Below are 25,361 nucleotides of genomic sequence, written 5' to 3'. Positions count from 1 at the left end.
TAGCATGTGGACCGATTCCTCTCAATCCAAAATTTATAACTCTAAAAATCTTAAGACGACATATTTGTAATTGAACTGAAATTGAGAGACAATAATTAATAAGCTACTTTGTTTGACTGTCAACTTACTGATGATTCACTATTTGCTGCGACAAAGTTGTAGTTAATTATGTGGTGCCATTATGTCCAGCTTTTATGCCACTATGTTTAACTTCAGTAGAATGTTCATAACACCAAGTTTCCTTGCTAGATTGAATTTAAGTTGAGCATTTTTACAACACAATTTAGCGCCAGGATTACCAAAGGTTCTCAGCAAAAAATATGCGTTGCGCTGATAATAAACCACACATTTTCGCACCCAAAGTAAAACTATTTACTTCCCCTTATCTGTTTCCTGAAGCCTCCTTCTGATCACCGCTCTTTGGTCCCCATACCATCTAGAAATCACATTTCACTTGCATGTATCCCCTGCCTTCCGCACTAAAACCATCACTTCACCCTGCCCTGATCTAACTCCGCCCCTCATGCCCTAACGTCACCATCATTCCATGCGACCTTCTAAAACCCAGTTCCTCTACCAGTCACTTTCGGAAAGTCGGCGCAAGGTGGGTGCCAATAATACGCTACATCGTCATCAAGATCACCGCAATGAACACCATCACTACCATTCGCAGAGACATCAGTAGTAGCGCAAGTACATCTCCATCATTACCACCATAATTCCTCCAAGGTTGGTATAGCTGCACTGCTTGGTGGGAAGGTTACTATGGTTGTTACTGTGCAAAGCATGAGCCTCGTCATATGAATGCACGTTGTACAATACTGATTTATATGACGCTGCTTGCTGCTGCTGCTGTGAACAATCACTCTGATGCTGTTAATGTTGCTGCTGTTGATCAGTATTTCTCCTAATTCCTGCCCAAGGTCCACCCCAGACCCACAAGAGTCCGAAACAACCACGACGATGCCTTACTCAACCTTCACGAAACTCCACACCGCCCCATCCCTCCTCCTGCTCCACCTGCTTCTCCTGCCACGTGGGATGGCTCCCATCCCAACGCAGACCCGTGGAGGTGACCGCTCGTGGCCAAGGACCCTGCCCTGCGAAGTGGACGTCGTTAAAGAGACCGGGGCCATCACGGTCGACTGCTCCGGCCTGGGTCTGACCCATGTCCCGTTTGGGATCCCAAAACACGTCACGCAGTTGAACCTGAGCAACAACAACATCTGTGGTGTGCAGCGGAACGATTTCATCCATTTCCAGGTACCAATTTTGTCATCGCCATCAGGAGCAACAGAGCACACATTGTCATAGTTAGCAGAAGCATTACATAATTTTTTCATAAGCCTTCCTCATGTCTGAATTAGACATTGTCTTTCCAATGAGGGATCTGTACAGTATTGTCATGTACGGTAGTACACGTCTTGATTGGCATACAATAAAATAGAAAAAGTGGTGAATTTCAGTATTCAACAAATAACGCTCATATAAAAAAAAAATTGGTATCACTGATAGGATATGGAGTTTTCCGTTGATCCGGTATAATTTTGAGATGCCTTGTTTTTTATATTCTTAGGTTTTTTTCGGTAAAGTCACGTAGGTAAAACATAAAAATTAATAAAAGTAAAATTAAATAAAAATCACGACGTTTCGGAGGCAACACAAGCTTCCGTCTTCAGGTGGAACCGTCACAGCCCGACAGCTGTATCAAGTAAATTTACGAAACGTCGTGATTTTTATTTTATTTTTATTATTTTGTATGTTTTACCTACGTGACTTTACCGAACAAACCTAAGAATATGAATCCTTGCAGTCACGAAAGCTTCAAATCTAGAATTAATGCCTTGTTTTTCTTTTGAAAGTGAATACCATATGATAAATGAGAAAGAACGAAGAAACAGGTCCTCAGTTGCAGCCAGTCAAATTTACTATTCGGCTTCATGTCCAGAAAATTCACTCTGAGACTGTGATTCGATCGATTTAAAATTTATAGATCTACTTTCGTTCGAAATTATTTTTATATACAATTATATATTGTTTAACTATTTTTTTCATCATCCATTGGTCTTGCAACACCATGACTAAATAAACAATCTTAATCATCTTCTTGGTTTTTTCGGTAATAAAATAATAAAAATAAAACATAATAAAATTATTCTCACGACGTTTCGGCTACAACGCAAGCACCTGAAGACGGCTGCTTGCGTTGTAGCCGAAACGTGGTGAGAATTATTTTATTATGTTTTATTTTTATTATTTTATTACTTCCCTTCTACGTGACTTTACCGAAAAAACCAAGAAGATGAATCCCTGCAGTCACGAAAGATTTAAATTGAAATCTTAATCGTGAGAAGGAACATGATCTTCAGCAGCTATATCATCATTGTCATCACAATCATCAGCAGTACTGGAAGCACCAGTCTCACCATATTTACCAGCAGCAAGACAACAGAAGCAGTGGCACAACTACGAGTATGGGAATCATTGTCTGAATGAATAGCAGCAGCACTGTAAGTACCATCTTAATAATGATCCATAAGATGTTTTTGGGTTAGATCGCGCTAAAACCCGCCACCACCCGACACAGCCAACGAGTAAGGGTTGTCACGTAAACAGAACATGCCAATTCGTCACTAGCACAGCACTAACCGGTGTGTTGGAGAGCCAAGCCACAACATTTACAATCTGAGTACGACGTTTCGCCAGTAATTACAACTAGCTTCATCAGGCGACAGCCAGATTTGTGGAGAAGTCCACCTGCTTCGTTCCTTTTATAGAGGCGTAGATGTCTTGACCACGCAGCTGTGCCCTTGCACAATGTGGTATTACTGAGGCAAGATACATCATGCATGTGCATTATGCGAGCCCTTTGAACTTGTCCTTCCAGTCTATTGTGTTTATTTAAATAGCCCTACCAACGGTAATCCCTATTAAAGTACGCTGCCCTCTGTAGGCATGCATTTAAATAATGTATTATTTGATGATTCACTTCCACAAGTTCAAAGGGCTGGCATAATGCACATTCATAATGTACCTTGCCCAAGTAATACCCCCCCCACCCCCAGCATTGTGCAAGGGCACAGCTGCGTGGTCAAGACATCTACGCCTCGATATAAGAACGAAACAGGCGGACTTCTCCACAAATCTGGCTGTCGCCTGATGAAGCTAGTTGTAATTACTAGCAAAACGTCGTACTCAGATGGTAAATGTTGTGGCTTGGCTCTCCAACACACCGGTGTGCTGTACTAGTGACGAATTGGCACGTTTTGTCTACGTGACAACCCTTACTAGTTGGCTGTGTCGGGTGGTGGTGGGTTTTAACGACACATTTATATATTTACGCGATCTAACCCAAACACCTCTATTATGGATTATGGATGATATTGGTCGCGAAAGCCTACGTGTTAAAATGATTATCACAGCAAACATCAGCATTGGACCAATCCTCATTACTGTATCATAATAATTTCTCCAATCATCATCATCACCTACTGTAATCTTAAGTGACCCCCACCCCCTACCTCCCACACCCACCCAGGACACTCTCCGGGACCTTGACCTGAGTGGAAACTGCCCTTCGAGTGTGACCTCCCCAAACTGCCCGTGCGACAACGGTAACTTCACACTTGGTGCGGCTGCACTCTCCTCACTCAACCTCTCTTCACTCAACCTTGGTGGCAATAGCTTCTCCCGGGTTCCATCGGAACTTCCACGGAGCCTTCACACCCTGAACTTACAGTTCAACCGCATTTCCCAGGTCTTCGCCTCTGACTTTGAGTACCATTCAGCGCTTAGCATCCTTCACCTGGGGTACAACTGCTTTGTGCACAACCCATGTGGCCGGGCATTCGGTGTGGAGCCAGGTGCCTTCAGTGCTTTCAACCTGTCCGAGCTGCACCTGCCCAGCAACAATGTCAGCAACCCCCCGACTGGACTGCCTGCCGCTCTGACGCTACTGGACTTGAGCGGGAACCAGCTGCGCACCTTCGAGCAGAAGCATCTGAGCGACCTCTCCTCCCTGCGCTTGCTGGACCTCAGCATGAACTGCCCCCGCTGCTACAATGCCCCTTACCCGTGCCACCCGTGTCCAGATAATGGACCCCTCAACATCACCCACGATGCTTTCTTTAATGTAACTGAACTTCGCAGCCTGAACCTGCGCTCTGTGTCACTGAGGAGCATTCCTAGCCAGATGTTCAAGAATAACCCCCATCTCACTCACCTTGACCTCTCTCTCAACTATCTTGCAAAAGCACTGGCCGAGGGCTCCTTCCTGCTCCACCTGAAGCGACTGGAGGTGCTGGACCTGTCTTTTAACTATGAGCCAGGCCATTACTTCAAGGAGCTGAATCTGTCATCGCACTTTGCGGCACTCACCTCACTCAAGAAGCTGATGATCAAGGGCTACGTGTTTGAGCGCCTTGAGGACTCTCAGATCGATGTCCTCCACAACCTGTCACACCTCACTTCACTTGACTTGGGCATTAACTTCATAAATCACCTGGACCTTGCCATCTTCAAAACAATGAGTGGGCTCAGCAGCATCTTCCTCTCGCAGAACCAGATCTCGCCACCTGTGGAGAAGCGAGGGGAGGGCCTTAAATTCGGGTTAGACGAGTCCCAACAGGTCCCGGGAATTGAGAGAATCATTTTAGATGATAGAACCCATTCCATTACCTCAGCAAAGTACGAGGAGTGCAAGTCATATGGGAAGTTACTGGACCTCAGTGTCAATAACATCTTCTTCATCAACCCAATGCAGTTCAAAGGCGCTGAGGATGTGCACTGCCTAAATTTAAGCACCAACGCCATTGGGCAGACTCTTAATGGATCGGAATTTGTCAACCTCCCCAACCTGAAGTACCTCGACCTCTCCTTCAACCGCCTGGACCTCTTCCACTCGAGTGCTCTGACTGAACTAAAGAGCCTCGAGGTACTGGACCTGAGCTACAACAGACACTACTTCTCCATGGATGGCATCGTGCACAATATAAATTTCATCTCCAACATGACATCACTACGGAAGCTTAACCTTGGCTGGAATGGGATCAAGAGCCTGGGGCCCACGAGAATAATTCGCAGCCACACCCTCACCGATCTCTACTTCGACGGAAACAACCTGAATGTACTATGGGAAGATGGCAATGAGAACAACTACAACGTGTTCGAGAACCTGACACATATAAAAGTGCTCAACATATCCTATAACAACCTAAATTCCATCCCAAACGGCAGTGTCCTCCTCCACTTGAGGAACATTCAGGAGTTGATCGCAAGCCACAACCATCTGAACAATTTCCCGTGGGATGAACTACGGTACATGGCCAACCTCAGCGTGCTGTCGCTAGACCACAATCACCTTGATGCACTACCAATTTCTCTGCTAGACTTCAATATCTCCATTACCAAGCTGTCCATAAGCCACAACCATCTGACCACAATCAGCAGGTACTTCTTGCTGCATGCCCCAAGCCTTGCTATCCTGGATGTTTCATACAATAAAATTGCTGGAGCTCATCGTGATGATTTCCCCAGAGATGCCCTTGACCACTTGCAAACGCTGATGCTGGAAGGGAACCCGTTTCTCTGTACCTGTGAGAACATCTGGCTGGCACAGTGGATCAATAGCACTGATGTGAACATCCCACATGTCGCCACGGGGCTCCTGTGTGACCGGCCCGATGGGCACCGTCACAAGAGTGTCCTGGTCACCCTGGACTTCATGGAGTGCGAGTTCATTGGACTCATGCTGGGACTGTTCCTGCTCTACAATACGATCATATTATTGCTGATGGGCTCGTCCTTTGTGTGGGCACGCTACCGATGGGACGTTGCGTACACCGCGCGTTTTTACGCCGCACGATGCTGCCGTGGTCACCCTAATGGTGGCAGTGGCTCCAATGGCCAGGACTATCGCAAGCTTGAGTGCGGCTATGATGCCTTTGTGGCATACGACTCGAGCGACATGGACGTGTGCGAGTGGGTCCTACAAGAAATGCGTGTCCACATGGAGGAGGCTGGCCCATACGGGGCCCAATGCACTTTCCGTTTGTGTTTAGAGGACCGGGACTGGGTACCTGGGATGAGCGTGGCTGACAACTTGGTGGCAAGCGTGCACGCCAGCAGGAGAACTGTGTTTGTCCTTACACGATCTTTTGCGGCGTCGGGTCGGTTCCGTGAGGCCTTCCTCATGTCACATCAGAGGCTGCTGGATGAGAAGGTGGATATGGTGATCCTCGTGATGCTGGAGAGGATGCGCCCGTCCTTTACACGCTCACGGTATATGCGTCTCCGACAGCGACTGAGCCCCGGCTCCATTCTGCGCTGGCCGACCAACCCCCACGCTCAAAAGATATTCTGGCAGGGCCTGCGGGATGCCTTGGCCGGGCCCAGCAAATCAGCCGCACAGGCTGCCAAGCGACGACGACGACAACATGACAGTGATGCAGATGGGCGGGAACTGCCCGATGGTTGTAGTCTAGTCCTGTAAATTAGTGCTAGAGGTGAAGAAGAGTCACTATACCAGTCCGAGAGATATTTCATTATTGTAGATTAACCCTTTAAGACCTTGTCTAGGGGAGACATGTCCTCTAGGTCCTATAATGTACAGTATTATAGTAGGATTTGTCCTATAGATCATTCCAGATCATGTTTAAGCTGTAGGCCAATCCTTTTGGATCTATTGACCAGTCCTATAGATCAATCCCTTCGGTCTAGAGCAGAGGTTGGCAACCTTGCAAATAAGAAGAGATATTTTTTATTTGACCAAAATAGTTTGAAAGCCACATTAAACGCAGACCTACTTGTACAAATACACAAACATAGCAGGTATACAGCAGATTACAAACACATTGTGACGTAAATAGGTGATGAAATAAACGGTCTATTTCGTTTTTTTCCCTCCTTAGTTATTATTTAACAATATGGTTTGACTGTACATTTTGTTGTCACCAAGACATTCCCTAGTGACCCATCCCCTGTGGCTCTGTAGCCGCAGGTTGTCGTCACCTGGCCAAGAGGATTTTTTAAGCTAATTGTGTCCAAATAATTTGCGTTGAGGGCCAGATTGACTAACATGCAAAGAGCAATAGGATATATAAATAAAACATACTTATATAATCTTAATGTTGGAGCTTTCGTGACTGCAGGAATTATTCTTTGGTTCTTTTGGTAAAGTCACGTATAATAATAAATTAAATAATAGCATACGACGTTTCGATTGCGACACAAGCAATCATCATCAGGTATAATGAAATAGCGACACCAAATTTAACCAGAAAACCACAGACAGACATATAAGCAGACAGATATCACCAAGATACATAGAGAGAGCAACACAGGTACAGAGAGGGGTGATCCTCTCTGTGGGGTGGCCTTAAATAGACAGAGGGGGGCGGAGGCAGAGAGAGGGAGGGGTTAGAGAAACAATTTACATGTCAATGAGTACGAAGAGACGCGTAGTAAAGTACGCAGGCTTAGAAACGTCGTATGCTATTATTTAATTTATTATTTTATCTTTATACGTGACTTTACCGAAAGAACCAAAGAACATACTTATATAATTACTTGACACGGATACACCTTGCATATAACGATGTTTTTTTTTTCTTGATTAAGATCTTCCCAAGCCTCCGCCAACTCTCACAATTATGCACTCTAATAATCCATGTAGCACTTGCTACATGGATTATTATCTCCATCTCCTTGGTAGACAACGTCCGGCGAGACACATTGTTCCCTGGCTGCTACTCCATAATTATTCTTGACCATCGGTCATCATCCCTTCTAGCCATGGGGTGGTGGTGTTCAAGCCCATTTACTTTTCTTAATAGTTTAAGATCATGCCCGTTCACATGCGCATGTCATCTCCTCCACGTGTTCCTCTTTCGTATGTATGTTGAGCTTCTTTCGTAACCATACATAATTCCAAGTGTGCATCTCTTCTCGCTTCTTTGTGCACTTTTTTTTTACCCACATTATTTGTTAAGCCGAGCTATTCGAAACAAATGGCACGTGGCACCCCTGGTAAGACTCGCTGACTTTGCAGCCCGCCGAGGCTTATTATGCTACGATCTATCACGCAGCACTTTAGTACTGCGTGCGTATCCTATGAAGTGTAAATGAACGTATTGGCGGTACACCGGTGCGCAGTATAAAGAAAAGCAAATTTTTTGCAGCAACAATTATTAGATTTCTGCGATTCGCAACCCTGGTCAGAAAATCTTGCGGGGTGCGTCAAAATCAGTTCTCGCGATGTCGAAGCAATCAGAAGACGAATCTTTTGAGGAGCTGAACATGAAGCTTCAGTCTGTTGCCAGGGACCCCCCTACCTGATGACGATTGCCACTGTGTTCCAAACGGCAGATTTGACCCGTGCCCAAAACTTGGTCAGACGGTTCCCTGATTCAATAGGCCCAAATCAAGTCTCAGTAGACTGAGTAGACTTAATAAACCTTCGAATCGCGTCAAACATATGTCGATTAAAGAATAATAAACAAAGTTGGTGATTAAAATTTAGATTTTTAGACTTTCATGAGGACCGGTGTGTTACGCTGCACCGGTGTACCGCCAATACGTCAACATTTATGTTTTTGTAGAATGCACTTTTTTTTTCCAGCGTTCTTCTTGGGAATACATTTGGGAATGGTATAAGCAATTAAGAGTTGTATCATCGTCAACATTTCATAATATGCGTGTAATGATGTATCAATAAAATAAAATGATCAAAACTCGTGATATTAAGCAATGAGTTGTGAGAATCGATCATTTACAACGTATGCATTGTGCAAATCACATGTTGCATTTAGGATCACAGAGCAAACAAAGTCGCACAAAAATACTCAAGAAGCTATATAAACGAGACTGAAATATGACAATAACTTATTGTTGATTTCAATCGCGAACCAACAAATTGTGATATCATCGAATCGTACCGCGTGCGCGAGGAGGCTTGTAATTATACACTTCATTAAACAAGTACTGTATTTACGCCATTGGAACCTCATTTGCCAGTAAAAATATAATTGTTTTTTTACCCTTCTATCTGGCAACAAATGACACCTTTTTACAAGGAGTCATGTTTGCATAGACCACAATACCTGCAGTCATAATGCAAAAAAAACACAACTCTGATCATGTGCACTGTCCTTTATCGGGGGCATCTGGTCCAACCCATGTGAGACTAGGCTCTAAGGAAAGCTGTCTCGTGTGTGGACCAATCAACTTCAAGGACAGTGCACATGACCAGAGTTGTGTTTTTTTGTTTGCATTATGAAGGCAGGTATTGTGGTCTATGCAAACACGACTCCTTGTAAAAAGGTGTCAGTTTGTTGCCAGATAGAAGGGTAAAAAAACAATTATCAAGTACTGTATTATTATTGCATTGGACATGATGTTATCATGTATACCACACACAAGCCAAAAGGCACAGAATGCAAAAGTTATTTTGTGATTGCAAGGCCAACCACACATAGTGTCGGCAAGCATATCTCAACATTGTCCAGGCGGAAACATAACGACGATCACAGGAGATGTGGTTGCAGCTCACAGCTGTGATGTACAGTTTCATCTTTGTTCGGAATCCTCAGAAAATTGTCGCAAGACTGCTTTATGTCACGGAGCCAAAAAGGCACGCAATGATGCGTTGATTAAACGGTTTAAATGTATTTCTACACTTACAGTACATGTATTAAAGAGTGCATGTAATTATCGATTTATGAAAATTGTATGCTAATACTACAGCTACAACTGTAATAAAAATCAATAAATACAATTGTGTGACAATTCATTGAATCACTGAGGGTTGACTCATTATACGCTTAAGTCGGCTGTAGGCCTCGAGCTGGAATATCCACGTGATCGGAATACAGGGCCACTGGCAGTGCTGACACTGTGGACTCACTTAATTTGTTGCAAAACAATTTCATATTCGCCCCAAATTCTGTTGTTGCCTCAGTAAAAGTGTTCTCCCTCGTTTTGGGAAGTACAGAGTACGGGGAGTGAAAGCAGAATGAAACGAGGCAGCGCGTGGCACCGTGATGTGTGAAAGGTGACAAAGGCCAGGAGAAATCCTGGGGAAGAAAATTGCTTCCATAGCTTTTCTCTGATGAATGATGCACTTCTCTGTGAAATTCCTGAAAGGCTTGTCCATCTCAGGACATGATGTTAACAGTACAATGTAAATAATTGGTGGGAGGGAAAAACATAAAAGTACCAATAGTGGAAATTCAAAGTCCAAAAAACCTTCTAGACCAGCGGTCGGGAACCTATGGCTCGCGAGCCATATATGGTTCGCGAGCCATATATGGCTCTTCCGGTGACGGCATATGGCTCCCAGACAATTTTGAGTTGAAAAAAATTAAAATAAAATAAAAAAAAAACAGTTTGGAACTGATTTTAAAATACTTGCGATATTGCTTAATAATACTGTGTCATTTTAAAGTAAATAGAAATTAGTTTTGAAGATAAATTTCACGGGTCACGGGTCCCGTGACCAGAAGTCGCATTAAAAGTAAGACATATTTAATTAATTATACGTTAAAAATACTATATGGCTCTCAATGAAAGATATTTAGAAATATTTGGCTTTCATGGCTCTCCCAGTCAAAAAGGTTCCCGACCCCTGTTCTAGACTGTTCCGACATGAAAAACAACTTGCCGGAGCATACGAAGACTCAGTGACGCTTTCCTCAACACGAATAGCAAATAACTGTACTCAAGGTAGATGACATGGTGTATCTTGGAATGTCACGTTTCATTTGATTTCCTCTCAAGTTTTTATAAACAATAATTTCCACAAGAGAAAGACAAAAAATTAAGCATACGAGTTAACACTTTTCAATGGATTGTTTTTTAAACACAAATCTATAACATAACCGAGGTGCAAGCTATAGTGAACTCTCAATTATTTGCGGGCACATCCATCTCGCGAATGAACCGTGTTTGAGACAATACATTTAAATGTTTCTACACACATGCTGGTTTATTTATTAGCTGCTCCTCACTTACCGGGGGTAAGTGCCCTAGTGTCGATGTGACCACAGACATGTTGTAAAGTAAAGCAATAGCTTTAAAAACTCACTTAAAACAGACATCACCTTCATTTTCATCACCATAGGTAAATCATAAACGTCATTTATCCGAGTTTTTGTTTTATCCAAGCCACCCCTCCTCCCAATACTCTGGATAAACAAGTGTTGCCTGCATGAGAAGTATAAGGCAATGATTTAAAACGTTCAGAAGCAATCAACCACGTTGATTGTTTAAAACCTTATCCCTATCGAGTATGTTCTCTCATCTCTCCATTCATCTTCCATCCAATGTCTTCTCATCTCATCAACTTTTGCCTCGTCTCTCATTTCATCTCAGCCTCTCCTCCCCCATGCCTGTCACAGAGGTCGCACACGGGTTTTGATTCCTTACCCGTACCCGTACCCGGCCGCACCAGGGTCGCAAATGGGTACCCGTACCTGTACCCGGCCGGGTACGGGTACCCGTTCCCTACCCGTACCCGTACCCTACCCGAAATGAGTGACAAACGGTTACTCACCAGTGACTCACGGACTACCCGTACCCGTACCCGGCCGCACCAGGGTCGCAAACGGCTACCCGTACCCGTACCCAGCCGGGTACGGGTAGCCGGGTATCGAGTAGGGTACGGGTATCCGGTTGCGACCTCTGGCCTGTCATCAAGAGCATTGGGCGTGAACGAGCTTGGCAAGAAGTCAGCCGGCAATCTGGCTCACATTTTGTCGCTCGAACAAGCCGATGTGGCTGCCGAGCCGCCCTTCAGGGAAGTGTGTATGGAAGTGAGAGGCTGTTCTGACGAAACCTCGCTCGGCCAAGAACTTTTCCACAACCTGAATGAGGAACAAAGGGAGGGAGGGAGGGAGGGAGGGAGGACAGGGACAGTGTTTCAGTTACAACACAGAACTATGATCGTGGTAATACATGACACCATGTTGTGAAATATATTGTCTGGTTACGGGGAATGTCCAGAATACTGAAAATATACATAATTAAGACATTTTTATTGCATTAACACTTAATTAAGTCCTAAGACATTTAATAAACGTTTTAAAAAGGTTTTTCTTTATTACGTTTTGTCTTCCGGCATACTCCAAATTATGGCTTCAGGAAGTTGTATTGTAGGTATATTCATATATACACCTAAACATACATTCAAACACACACACAAATATACGCACATACACTCCACATACCTGAATACACACAAAAAGTTGCCATTTACCAATAATTATAGATGGTGACATCACCACAGCGCTTGTTCAGGTGAGGTGTTCTTTAAGGCCACATGAATTGTTGAAGGCTCGCTGGCAGGTCATAGGACAAACCCAAGTTTTTATGGTTAACTTGAGAATACTGACAGATGCACCACCTCGGCTCCTCAACGCTAATTTGCCGTATTTTGGTCGCCTGGTCCTTAACTCATTGTCTGAGCGCCACTCCTTTGCTCTTTGTTGTTATTGGAGGGCAACATACCAATCTGGTCCATCTTTCACAGGAGCCGATTTGAACACTGATGGTACCAGTCATTGGCAAGTCCTATCAGCTCCAAATCCACCTGACCACAGCCCATCTCTCCTCTCGCCCATGTCCGTTTAGTTTCCTCTATCAGGACAAACAGAAGCTGCTTGGCCATGCGGTGACTGAGCATCGGGGCTACATGCCCAGCCAATGCAGCTTCACCTGCCAGAGGTCACTGAGAGTACTGTCAAAATCTTTCAAGATCTGTGAGCTCCTCACACAATCCAGTTTGGTTAAACCCAGGATGGATCGAAGGCAGGCTAGCCTGAATGCATCAAGGGGGAAATTCCTCTGGTACAGTCACACAAAGATACAAAGATCCCCCATATAGCCTTAACAGACTGTAGGGGCAAGTGCTGTTAGCGAGCACCTATGAAGGCCGGAACGGTACATGAGGGGGTGGGTGGCCAGCACCACGCCCGACCGCCTTTGTCTCCCTAGTGGCAATGTTTACACACCGCACCAGGTACTCATTTGAGGCTGAGTCGACCTAGGGAAGGCCCGGGACCGGTTCAGATAATCGTCACTGGTGTTGGCCGTGAGCTGGAATCGAACCCGTGTCGTCGGGTTCATAGCGCAGCGTGCTAACCGCGACACTATTGCTCCCCATACACACAGATACACACACATGTAATTCATAATTATCTGCTTTGGGTTCATGTAGGTATGTAATTGGTTTTTACCATAACCCTCAACCACCTGACAAAGCCAATCAAATCAAATCAGTTTTCAACAGAGGCTCTGCTCTCTCATCACAAGGAAGCACACACACGTGGCCCCAGCCCCCCCACCCCCCGTGTTTCACCAAGGAAGTCACTCACAGGCTCGAGGACGTTGAACAGCACCACGTGGGAAGGTTCACCTCTCACAGAGAACTCAGCTCGCAGCCACTGGACAGGCTCACGATAAAACTCCTCCACCTCTTCCCGGTAGTCAGGGTTCCCGTCAAGGTCTGGCGGACACTCCAGGATGCGCAGGTCCAACCGGCAGTGCACGTGGCTGTGAGGGCACGTGGGGTGAGGGAGAAATAGAGGATGGAGAGTGAAGAAAGGGATTCTTGGGAATTCTGTCTTGTATGCATTTCTTTGTAATGTTCCAGGTTGTGTTCCATATTATCTGTGTGTGTGTTCTGGATTCTCGATGTGTTCGAGGTTTAGGTTTCATGTTTGTTGTGTCTGTGTGTCTTGGGTTATCTGTCTCAACAGTCCATACTTTCTGAGCTTATATATTTGTGTTCTGGGTTGTATGACTTTGTGTTTTGAGTTTTGTTTCTGTATGTTTTAAGTTGTCTATGTGTTCCAGGTTTCTGTCTTTGTGGGTCATGTGTTTATGCATTCCTGGTTGTGTGTGTATGTGTTCACAGTTGTCTGGCTTTCTATTCTATAGTGCCTATGTGTTATGAGTTTTCTGTGCAAGTCGTCTGTTCTAGGTAAACATGCCGGTCTCTGGCCGTGCTGTCTGGCTGCACCTGTACAGCGGCGTGCTGTGGCACGGCGTGAGGAACCACACAGAGCGCTGAGCCTCAGAAGGCCCACACAGGGCTCGCACGTCACCCATCACGTCAAGTGTGCCACGCTGGTGCACCAGGCCCAGGTAGAGGCCGCCCATCAGGCTCGACAGCAGCAACACCAGCGCCAGGCCACGTCGGGCAGCGAGGAGCAGCCCCCACGCGGCTCCCGGACACCACAGGCGTCGCAGACTGTGGCCTGGGGTGATACAGGGAAGGGGGCGTGGGACAGCAGAGAAGCGGTACGAGGGGCGGCATGGCAGCGAGCGGCATGGGGTGCGAGTTCTAAGCAAAATTATCCGCAAACATTGTTAAAAAATTCAATAACGGCATGCTGATGATTACCCATATTCTACCAAGCATGCTCATTGTTCACATTTATTGTGTGCTTGACATTCCTCTCACCACACATGATGAGGCAGAAAGGTAGCACGGGGTAGATGAAGCGAAACTCCTTGTGACTCAGGAGGCTGCGAGGCCCAGATATGCACACAACAAATATATTTACACACATTCATACTTGCAGTCTTCCAAGCTCCAACCAAGGCCTTGGCAACCAAGACAAATCATGCATCATCATCATCATCATCACGATCCATGGGCAGGTAGCCCCTAGGTGTCCAAAGCACATTGTTTCCACTGTCTTGTGCCAATATGCTCAAGTAGTGTGCATCTTTCTGGCACCAACCTCTTCTCTCGTCAAGTCATTCTCTGTTAGGTCTTCCTCTCTCTCCGGTTCCTTCCATTTTTCCGAACAACACTTTTTTTAGATTTAAAGCTTTCGTGACTGCAGGGATTCATCTTTTGGTTCTTTAGGTAAAGTCACGTAGAAGGGAAATAATAAAATAATCAAAATAAAACATAATAATTCTCACGACGTTTCGGCTACAACACAAGCAGCCGTCCTACGTGACTTTACCGAAAGAACCAAGAAGATGAACACATTTTTAATTTTCCTGTTGTTGTCCATCCTACATACGTGTCCAAATAGTGCCAGTTTCCCTCTCATCAGTGCATGCATCAGGTCTTCTTCTACGTGCAACCCTCTTTAACGTCTTCATTGGTCACTCTTTTGGTCCAGCTTAGATGGAGTATCCTTTCTGTAACAATACATTTTGAGTGCCAATATCTTATCTCTGTGAGTATTTTTATGCTTTCCAACAGGCATTTGTTATCGGAAGTGTTTATTTTATGAATGCACATCACCTGCTTTGACAAATGTATCAGAAACATGGACATTGACGAAGACAATGGAAAGTGTGCGCAAATAAGCATGGAGAGGAGCACGTGTGAAATCATGTTAAAATACATGAAGACGAGCACATGGAATAGATAAGATACTCCGGTTAAACACATCATGCTATCTTTTCTGAACAGTAAGGAAACTTGTGTAGGATGTGTCGCAAGAAGCGATTTTAGAATGATAGTCAAGAATAATGATGGCTATATACTCCGTCTCCGAAACGTCGTGAATTTTTTTATTTGTTTTATTTTACTTTTATTAATTTAAATTTTTTTATCTACGCGACTTTACCCAAAAAACCTAAGAGTATGAATCCTTGCAGTCACGAAAGCTTCAAATCTAGAAATAATGATGGCGTGTTGCAATGATGTCATGTAAGGCAACCTGAACACAATTGCCATCCTCCGTCAGCAGTTTGCTGGGAGCTCACCTCTACCCGGTGCGTTACCCGATATCAGGCTCTCGATTCCTCTCTGCACTTCCTTTGTTAACTGGTACATCATCTGCGTGAGCCACAAGTCCGAGACCGCACGCACACTCGCCTGTACGTCAGCAGGGTGACCAGCACAGCTCCACGCATGGCGAGCGGCGCGTGTCGCCACCCGGCAATCGCCAGCGGCAGCAGCGGCCCCAGCACAGCCGGGAGGCCCTGGCTCAGGTACCAGTGCCACGGGTGGCTCCCGTAGAATGAGCCGATGTCCCGGGCCGCATTCGCCAAGAAAAAGCGCAGCTGCACGCACACCCACTGCGAGCAGAGTGTTTGCATTATGACTGCAGATATTGTGGTCTATGTAAACATAACTCCTCGTAAAAAAAACTGACACCTTTTTTACAAAGAGTCATGTTTACACAGACCACAATACCTGCAGTCATAATGCAAACAAAAAACATAACTCTCATAATGTATGCACTGTCCTTGAAGTTGATTGGTCCACACCCGAGACAGCTTTCGTTAGAGCCTAGTCTCACATGGGTTGCACCAGATGACGCCAAAAGGCGCACAACTCAAAGACAATGCACCATCAGAGTATGAGAGCTCGGGGTAAGCATTTACACCATTGGTACCTCACCCCACCCCAGTTACACGACACCCATTACACAACTCCAGGCACACAACCCCTCATTAAACGATAATCACTTCAATTAATGTATCTTCTTCAATATTCTTCCCTCACCCAACACATGATGGTAATGCATTGTAGTTCACATACATCCGAAGTGTAAAGCAGATTAAACAACGTATTTCAATTGTGACTGTGATAAAACGGTCCACTTGCCACAGATCAAAGCACGGTGTAATTTCATGGGTGGGTGCCAGAGATTTCTAGGATATTTGCGGTAATGGCTCATTGCGTCCAATATGGCCATTATGGCCAGGAGTATGTAAGCATGTAACAATCTTCAATGCAACGCATTGCATGCGTTGAAGATTACAAATATTTTCGTCTCATTTGTACTGTTATTAGTAATATCTGTCTCATTCTGCCTTGCTTGTTCCATTAGCCTAATTATAAATTGTTAAATACCTATCAGCCTCGAGGTAGAGACGCACTCACAGCCCAAGGGCTCAACTAACCTCCAAATCTCAGAGGTTTGCTCAATGTCTCAATAAAGGCCATTATGATCCCCCTGAGTCATCCAGCCACCCAAGCAAGGTGGGTGTAAGTGGGGGTTACCCGTTGGTTATGGTTGTGAGTGTCATTAAGCAGTGAACACACTCACCTCCCCGTAGCACATCCGGTCAATGAGCAGTGATGCAGTGAGGCCTGCAAGGCTGCGGGTAACACACATACAAATGCAGAGAGTGCACAAACAAGAATGAACAACCAATACCTGTCATTTGCCACGAAGTGATGATGATGTCACCACAGCACCTGTGCCAGGCCAGGTGCACTTTTGGTCAAACTCCATCTGGCAGAGCAAGACTGAACCCCCCCTCTCAGGGGTTCCTCCAGGATGAATAACTGACACACTAGAACACACGTGGACTTCTTTGGCACATACACACATGCTATATATACACACGTAAGAACGTGCAGGCACACATGCCTCCCAGCACTACCTCTAGACCACCCAGCGCTACCTCTAGACCACCCAGCACTACCTCTAGACCACCCAGCGCTACCTCTAGACCACCCAGCGCTACCTCCAGACCACCCAGCGCTACCTCTAGACCACCCAGCGCTACCTCCAGACCACCCAGCGCTACCTCCAGACCACCCAGCGCTATCTCCAGACCACTCAGCACTACCTCCAGACCACCCAGCACTACCTCCAGACCACCCAGCGCTAACTCCAGACCACCCAGCACTACCTCTAGACCACCCAACACTACCTCCAGACCACCCAGCGCTACCTCCAGACCACCCAGCACTACCTCTAGACCACCCAGCACTACCTCCATACCACCCAGCACTACCTCTAGACCACCCAGCACTACTTCCAGACCACCCAGCACTACCTCTAGACCACCCAGCACTACCTCCAGACCACCCAGCACTACCTCTAGACCACCCAGCACTACCTCTAGACAACCCAGCACTAACTCTAGACCACCCAGCACTACCTCCAGACCACCCAGCACTACCTCTAGACCACCCAGCACTACCTCCAGACCACCCAGCACTACCTCTAGACCACCCAGCACTACCTCCAGACCACCCAGCACTACCTCCAGACCACCCAGCACTACCTCTAGACCACCCAGCACTAACTCTAGACCACCCAGCACTACCTCCAGACCACCCAGCACTACCTCTAGACCACCCAGCACTACCTCCAGACCACCCAGCACTACCTCTAGACCACCCAGCACTACCTCTAGACCACCCAGCACTAACTCTAGACCACCCAGCACTACCTCTAGACCACCCAGCACTACCTCTAGACCACCCAGCACTACCTCCAGACCACCCAGCACTACCTCAAGACCACCCAGCACTACCTCCAGACCACCCAGCGCAACCTCCAGACCACCCAGCACTACCTCCAGACCACCCAGCACTACCTCTAGACCACCCAGCGCTACCTCCAGACCACCCAGCACTACCTCTAGACCACCCAGCACTACCTCTAAACCACCCAGCACTACCTCTAGACCACCCAGCACTACCTCCAGACCACCCAGCACTACCTCTAGACCACCCAGCACTACCTCTAGACCACCCAGCACTACCTCTACACCACCCAGCACTACCTCTAGACCACTCAGCACTACCTCCAGACCACCCAGCACTACCTCTAGACCACCCAGCGCTACCTCCAGACCACCCAGCACTACCTCCAGACCACCCAGCACTACCTCTAGACCACCCAGCACTACCTCCAGACCACTCAGCACTACCTCTAGACCACCCAGCGCTACCTCCAGACCACCCAGCACTACCTCTAGACCACCCAGCACTACCTCCAGACCACCCAGCGCTACCTCCAGACCACCCAGCACTACCTCCAGATCACCCAGCACTACCTCCAGACCACCCAGCACTACCTCCAGACCACCCAGCACTACCTCTAGACCACCCAGCACTACCTCCAGACCACCCAGCACTACCTCCAGACCACCCAGCACTACCTCTAGACCACCCAGCACTACCTCTAGACCACCCAGCACTACCTCTAGACCACCCAGCACTACCTCCAGACCACCCAGCGCTACCTCCAGACCACCCAGCACTACCTCCAGACCACCCAGCACTACCTCCAGACCACCCAGCACTACCTCCAGACCACCCAGCACTACCTCTAGACCACCCAGCACTACCTCTAGACCACCCAGCACTACCTCTAGACCACCCAGCACTACCTCTAGACCACCCAGCACTACCTCCAGACCACCCAGCACTACCTCCAGACCACCCAGCACTACCTCTAGACCACCCAGCACTACCTCCAGACCACCCAGCACTACCTCTAGACCACCCAGCACTACCTCCAGACCACCCAGCACTACCTCCAGACCACCCAGCACTACCTCTAGACCACCCAGCACTAACTCTAGACCACCCAGCACTACCTCCAGACCACCCAGCACTACCTCTAGACCACCCAGCACTACCTCCAGACCACCCAGCACTACCTCTAGACCACCCAGCACTACCTCTAGACCACCCAGCACTAACTCTAGACCACCCAGCACTACCTCTAGACCACCCAGCACTACCTCTAGACCACCCAGCACTACTTCCAGACCACCCAGCACTACCTCTAGACCACCCAGCACTACCTCCAGACCACCCAGCGCTACCTCCAGACCACCCAGCACTACCTCCAGACCACCCAGCACTACCTCTAGACCACCCAGCGCTACCTCCAGACCACCCAGCACTACCTCTAGACCACTCAGCACTACCTCTAGACCACCCAGCACTACCTCTAGACCACCCAGCACTACCTCCAGACCACCCAGCACTACCTCTAGACCACCCAGCACTACCTCTAGACCACCCAGCACTACCTCTACACCACCCAGCACTACCTCTAGACCACTCAGCACTACCTCCAGACCAGCCAGCACTACCTCTAGACCACCCAGCGCTACCTCCAGACCACCCAGCACTACCTCCAGACCACCCAGCACTACCTCTAGACCACCCAGCACTACCTCCAGACCACCCAGCGCTACCTCCAGACCACCCAGCACTACCTCCAGATCACCCAGCACTACCTCCAGACCACCCAGCACTACCTCCAGACCACCCAGCACTACCTCTAGACCACCCAGCACTACCTCCAGACCACCCAGCACTACCTCCAGACCACCCAGCACTACCTCTAGACCACCCAGCACTACCTCTAGACCACCCAGCACTACCTCTAGACCACCCAGCACTACCTCCAGACCACCCAGCGCTACCTCCAGACCACCCAGCACTACCTCCAGACCACCCAGCACTACCTCCAGACCACCCAGCACTACCTCCAGACCACCCAGCACTACCTCTAGACCACCCAGCACTACCTCTAGACCACCCAGCACTACCTCTAGACCACCCAGCACTACCTCTAGACCACCCAGCACTACCTCCAGACCACCCAGCACTACCTCCAGACCACCCAGCACTACCTCTAGACCACCCAGCACTACCTCTAGACCACCCAGCACTACCTCTAGACCACCCAGCACTACCTCTAGACCACCCAGCACTACCTCCAGACCACCCAGCGCTACCTCCAGACCACCCAGCACTACCTCCAGATCACCCAGCACTACCTCTAGACCACCCAGCACTACCTCTAGACCACCCAGCACTACCTCTAGACCACCCAGCACTACCTCCAGACCACCCAGCACTACCTCCAGACCACCCAGCACTACCTCTAGACCACCCAGCACTACCTCTAGACCACCCAGCACTACCTCCAGATCACCCAGCACTACCTCTAGACCACCCAGCACTACCTCCAGACTACCCAGCACTACCTCCAGATCACACAGCGCTACCTCTAGACCACCCAGCACTACCTCTAGACCACCCAGCACAACCTCTAGACCACCCAGCACTACCTCTAGACCACCCAGCGCTACCTCTAGACCACCCAGCACTACCTCTAGACCACCCAGCACTACCTCTAGACCACCCAGCACTACCTCTAGACCACCCAGCACTACCTCTAGACCACCCAGCACTACCTCTAGACCACCCAGCGCTACCTCTAGACCACCCAGCACTACCTCTAGACCACCCAGCACTACCTCCAGACCACCTAGCACTACCTCTAGACCACCCAGCACTACCTCTAGACCACCCAGCACTACCTCCAGACCACCCAGCACTACCTCTAGACCACCCAGCACTACCTCCAGACCACCCAGCACTACCTCCAGATCACCCAGCACTACCTCCAGACCACCCAGCACTACCTCTAGACCACCCAGCACTACCTCTAGACCACCCAGTGCTACCTCTAGACCACCCAGCACTACCTCTAGACCACCCAGCGCTACCTCTAGACCACCCAGCACTACCTCTAGACCACCCAGCACTACCTCTAGACCACGCAGCACTACCTCTAGACCACCCAGCACTACCTCTAGACCACCCAGCACTACCTCTAGACCACCCAGCGCTACCTCTAGACCACCCAGCACTACCTCTAGACCACCCAGCACTACCTCTAGACCACCCAGCGCTACCTCCAGACCACCCAGCACTACCTCCAGATCACCCAGCACTACCTCTAGACCACCCAGCACTACCTCCAGACCACCCAGCGCTACCTCCAGACCACCCAGCACTACCTCTAGACCACCCAGCACTACCTCCAGACCACCCAGCACTACCTCCAGATCACCCAGCACTACCTCCAGATCACCCAGCACTAACTCTAGACCACCCAGCGCTACCTCTAGACCACCCAGCGCTACCTCTAGACCACCCAGCACTACCTCTAGACCACCCAGCGCTACCTCCAGACCACCCAGCGCTACCTCTAGACCACCCAGCACTACCTCTAGACCACCCAGCGCTACCTCTAGACCACCCAGCGCTACCTCTAGACCACCCAGCACTACCTCCAGACCACCCAGCACTACCTCCAGATCACCCAGCACTACCTCCAGATCACCCAGCACTAACTCTAGACCACCCAGCGCTACCTCCAGACCACCCAGCGCTACCTCTAGACCACCCAGAACTACCTCCAGACCACCCAGCACTACCTCTAGACCACCCAGCACTACCTCCAGACCACCCAGCACTACCTCCAGATCACCCAGCACTACCTCCAGATCACCCAGCACTAACTCTAGACCACCCAGCGCTACCTCCAGACCACCCAGCGCTACCTCTAGACCACCCAGCACTACCTCTAGACCACCCAGCGCTACCTCTAGACCACCCAGCACTACCTCTAGACCACCCAGCGCTACCTCCAGACCACCCAGCACTACCTCTAGACCACTTAGCACTACCTCTAGACCACCCAGCACTACCTCTAGACCACCCAGCGCTACCTCCAGACCACCCAGCACTACCTCTAGACCACCCAGCACTACCTCTAGACCACCCAGCACTACCTCCAGACCACCCAGCACTACCTCCAGACCACCCAGCGCTACCTCCAGACCACCCAGCACTACCTCCAGACCACCCAGCACTACCTCCAGACCACCCAGCGCTACCTCCACACCACCCAGCACTACCTCTAGACCACCCAGCGCTACCTCCAGATCACTCAGCGCTACCTCCAGACCACCCAGCGCTACCTCCAGACCACTCAGCACTACCTCCAGACCACCCAGCACTACCTCCAGACCACCCAGCACTACCTCCACACCACCCAGCACTACCTCCAGACCACCCAGCGCTACCTCTAGACCACCCAGCACTACCTCCAGACCACCCAGCACTACCTCCACACCACCCAGCACTACCTCCAGACCACCCAGCGCTACCTCTAGACCACCCAGCACTACCTCTAGACCACCCAGCACTACCTCTAGACCACCCAGCACTACCTCTAGACCACCCAGCACTACCTCTAGACCACCCAGCACTACCTCCAGACCACCCAGCGCTACCTCCAGACCACCCAGCACTACCTCCAGATCACCCAGCACTACCTCTAGACCACCCAGCACTACCTCTAGACCACCCAGCACTACCTCTAGACCACCCAGCACTACCTCCAGACCACCCAGCACTACCTCCAGACCACCCAGCACTACCTCTAGACCACCCAGCACTACCTCTAGACCACCCAGTGCTACCTCTAGACCACCCAGCACTACCTCTAGACCACCCAGCGCTACCTCTAGACCACCCAGCACTACCTCTAGACCACCCAGCACTACCTCTAGACCACGCAGCACTACCTCTAGACCACCCAGCACTACCTCTAGACCACCCAGCACTACCTCTAGACCACCCAGCGCTACCTCTAGACCACCCAGCACTACCTCTAGACCACCCAGCACTACCTCTAGACCACCCAGCGCTACCTCCAGACCACCCAGCACTACCTCCAGATCACCCAGCACTACCTCTAGACCACCCAGCACTACCTCCAGACCACCCAGCGCTACCTCCAGACCACCCAGCACTACCTCTAGACCACCCAGCACTACCTCCAGACCACCCAGCACTACCTCCAGATCACCCAGCACTACCTCCAGATCACCCAGCACTAACTCTAGACCACCCAGCGCTACCTCTAGACCACCCAGCGCTACCTCTAGACCACCCAGCACTACCTCTAGACCACCCAGCGCTACCTCCAGACCACCCAGCGCTACCTCTAGACCACCCAGCACTACCTCTAGACCACCCAGCGCTACCTCTAGACCACCCAGCGCTACCTCTAGACCACCCAGCACTACCTCCAGACCACCCAGCACTACCTCCAGATCACCCAGCACTACCTCCAGATCACCCAGCACTAACTCTAGACCACCCAGCGCTACCTCCAGACCACCCAGCGCTACCTCTAGACCACCCAGAACTACCTCCAGACCACCCAGCACTACCTCTAGACCACCCAGCACTACCTCCAGACCACCCAGCACTACCTCCAGATCACCCAGCACTACCTCCAGATCACCCAGCACTAACTCTAGACCACCCAGCGCTACCTCCAGACCACCCAGCGCTACCTCTAGACCACCCAGCACTACCTCTAGACCACCCAGCGCTACCTCTAGACCACCCAGCACTACCTCTAGACCACCCAGCGCTACCTCCAGACCACCCAGCACTACCTCTAGACCACTTAGCACTACCTCTAGACCACCCAGCACTACCTCTAGACCACCCAGCGCTACCTCCAGACCACCCAGCACTACCTCTAGACCACCCAGCACTACCTCTAGACCACCCAGCACTACCTCCAGACCACCCAGCACTACCTCCAGACCACCCAGCGCTACCTCCAGACCACCCAGCACTACCTCCAGATCACCCAGCACTACCTCCAGACCACCCAGCGCTACCTCCACACCACCCAGCACTACCTCTAGACCACCCAGCGCTACCTCCAGATCACTCAGCGCTACCTCCAGACCACCCAGCGCTACCTCCAGACCACTCAGCACTACCTCCAGACCACCCAGCACTACCTCCAGACCACCCAGCACTACCTCCACACCACCCAGCACTACCTCCAGACCACCCAGCGCTACCTCTAGACCACCCAGCACTACCTCCAGATCACTCAGCGCTACCTCCAGACCACCCAGCACTACCTCCAGACCACCCAGCACTACCTCTAGACCACCCACGCTACCTCTAGACCACCCAGCACTACCTCCAGACCACCCAGCACTACCTCCAGACCACCCAGCACTACCTCCAGACCACCCAGCACTACCTCCAGACCACCCAGCACTACCTCTAGACCACTCAGCGCTACCTCTAGACCACTCAGCGCTACCTCCAGACCACCCAGCGCTACCTCCAGACCACCCAGCACTACCTCCAGACCACCCAGCACTACCTCCAGACCACTCAGCACTACCTCTAGACCACTCAGCGCTACCTCCAGACCACCCAGCGCTACCTCCAGACCACCCAGCACTACCTCCAGACCACCCAGCACTACCTCCAGATCACCCAGCACTACCTCCAGACCACCCAGCACTACCTCTAGACCACCCAGCACTACCTCCAGATCACCCAGCACTACCTCTAGACCACCCAGCACTACCTCCAGACCACCCAGCACTACCTCTAGACCACCCAGCACTACCTCTAGACCACCCAGCACTACCTCCAGACCACCCAGCACTACCTCCAGACCACCCAGCACTACCTCTAGACCACCCAGCACTACCTCCAGACCACCCAGCGCTACCTCCAGACCACCCAGCGCTACCTCTAGACCACCCAGCACTACCTCCAGACCACTCAGCACTACCTCTAGACCACCCAGCGCTACCTCCAGACCACCCAGCACTACCTCTAGACCACCCAGCACTACCTCCAGATCACCCAGCACTACCTCCAGACCACCCAGCACTACCTCTAGACCACCCAGCACTACCTCCAGACCACCCAGCGCTACCTCCAGACCACCCAGCACTACCTCTAGACCACTCAGCGCTACCTCCAGACCACCCAGCACTACCTC

The 25,361-nt window shown here is 49.7% G+C and overlaps 2 protein-coding genes across 2 annotated transcripts in view; one reads left to right on the top strand and one right to left on the bottom strand.

The window, feature by feature from the left end:
* The first annotated feature begins 595 nt into the window (after positions 1-595).
* On the top strand, positions 596-8,021 carry LOC133347792 (toll-like receptor 7). The gene is made up of 3 exons (XM_061560408.1): positions 596-729; positions 924-1,263; positions 3,539-8,021. The coding sequence occupies exons 2-3, from the start codon at positions 964-966 to the stop codon at positions 6,488-6,490; spliced, it is 3,252 nt and encodes a 1,083-aa protein (XP_061416392.1). The 5' UTR covers positions 596-729; positions 924-963; the 3' UTR covers positions 6,491-8,021.
* PIGB (phosphatidylinositol glycan anchor biosynthesis class B) overlaps positions 8,020-25,361 on the bottom strand; it is a 28,336-nt gene continuing 10,994 nt past the window's right edge. The window contains exons 8-13 of the mRNA XM_061560409.1: positions 17,019-17,070; positions 15,839-16,041; positions 14,459-14,523; positions 14,015-14,252; positions 13,368-13,545; positions 8,020-11,858 (exon numbers count right to left, since the gene is read on the bottom strand). Of these exons, the coding sequence (XP_061416393.1) occupies positions 11,724-11,858; positions 13,368-13,545; positions 14,015-14,252; positions 14,459-14,523; positions 15,839-16,041; positions 17,019-17,070 (871 nt within the window). The 3' untranslated portion in view covers positions 8,020-11,723. The remainder of the gene's footprint in view (positions 11,859-13,367; positions 13,546-14,014; positions 14,253-14,458; positions 14,524-15,838; positions 16,042-17,018; positions 17,071-25,361) is intronic.

Source organism: Lethenteron reissneri, chromosome 26, assembly GCF_015708825.2.
Source record: "Lethenteron reissneri isolate LAM-NWPU_2019-01 chromosome 26, ASM1570882v1, whole genome shotgun sequence".
Classification (NCBI taxonomy): domain Eukaryota; kingdom Metazoa; phylum Chordata; class Hyperoartia; order Petromyzontiformes; family Petromyzontidae; genus Lethenteron; species Lethenteron reissneri.
The sequence above is the reverse complement of the archived record's forward strand: the minus strand, read 5'-3'. Positions and strand labels throughout refer to the sequence as shown.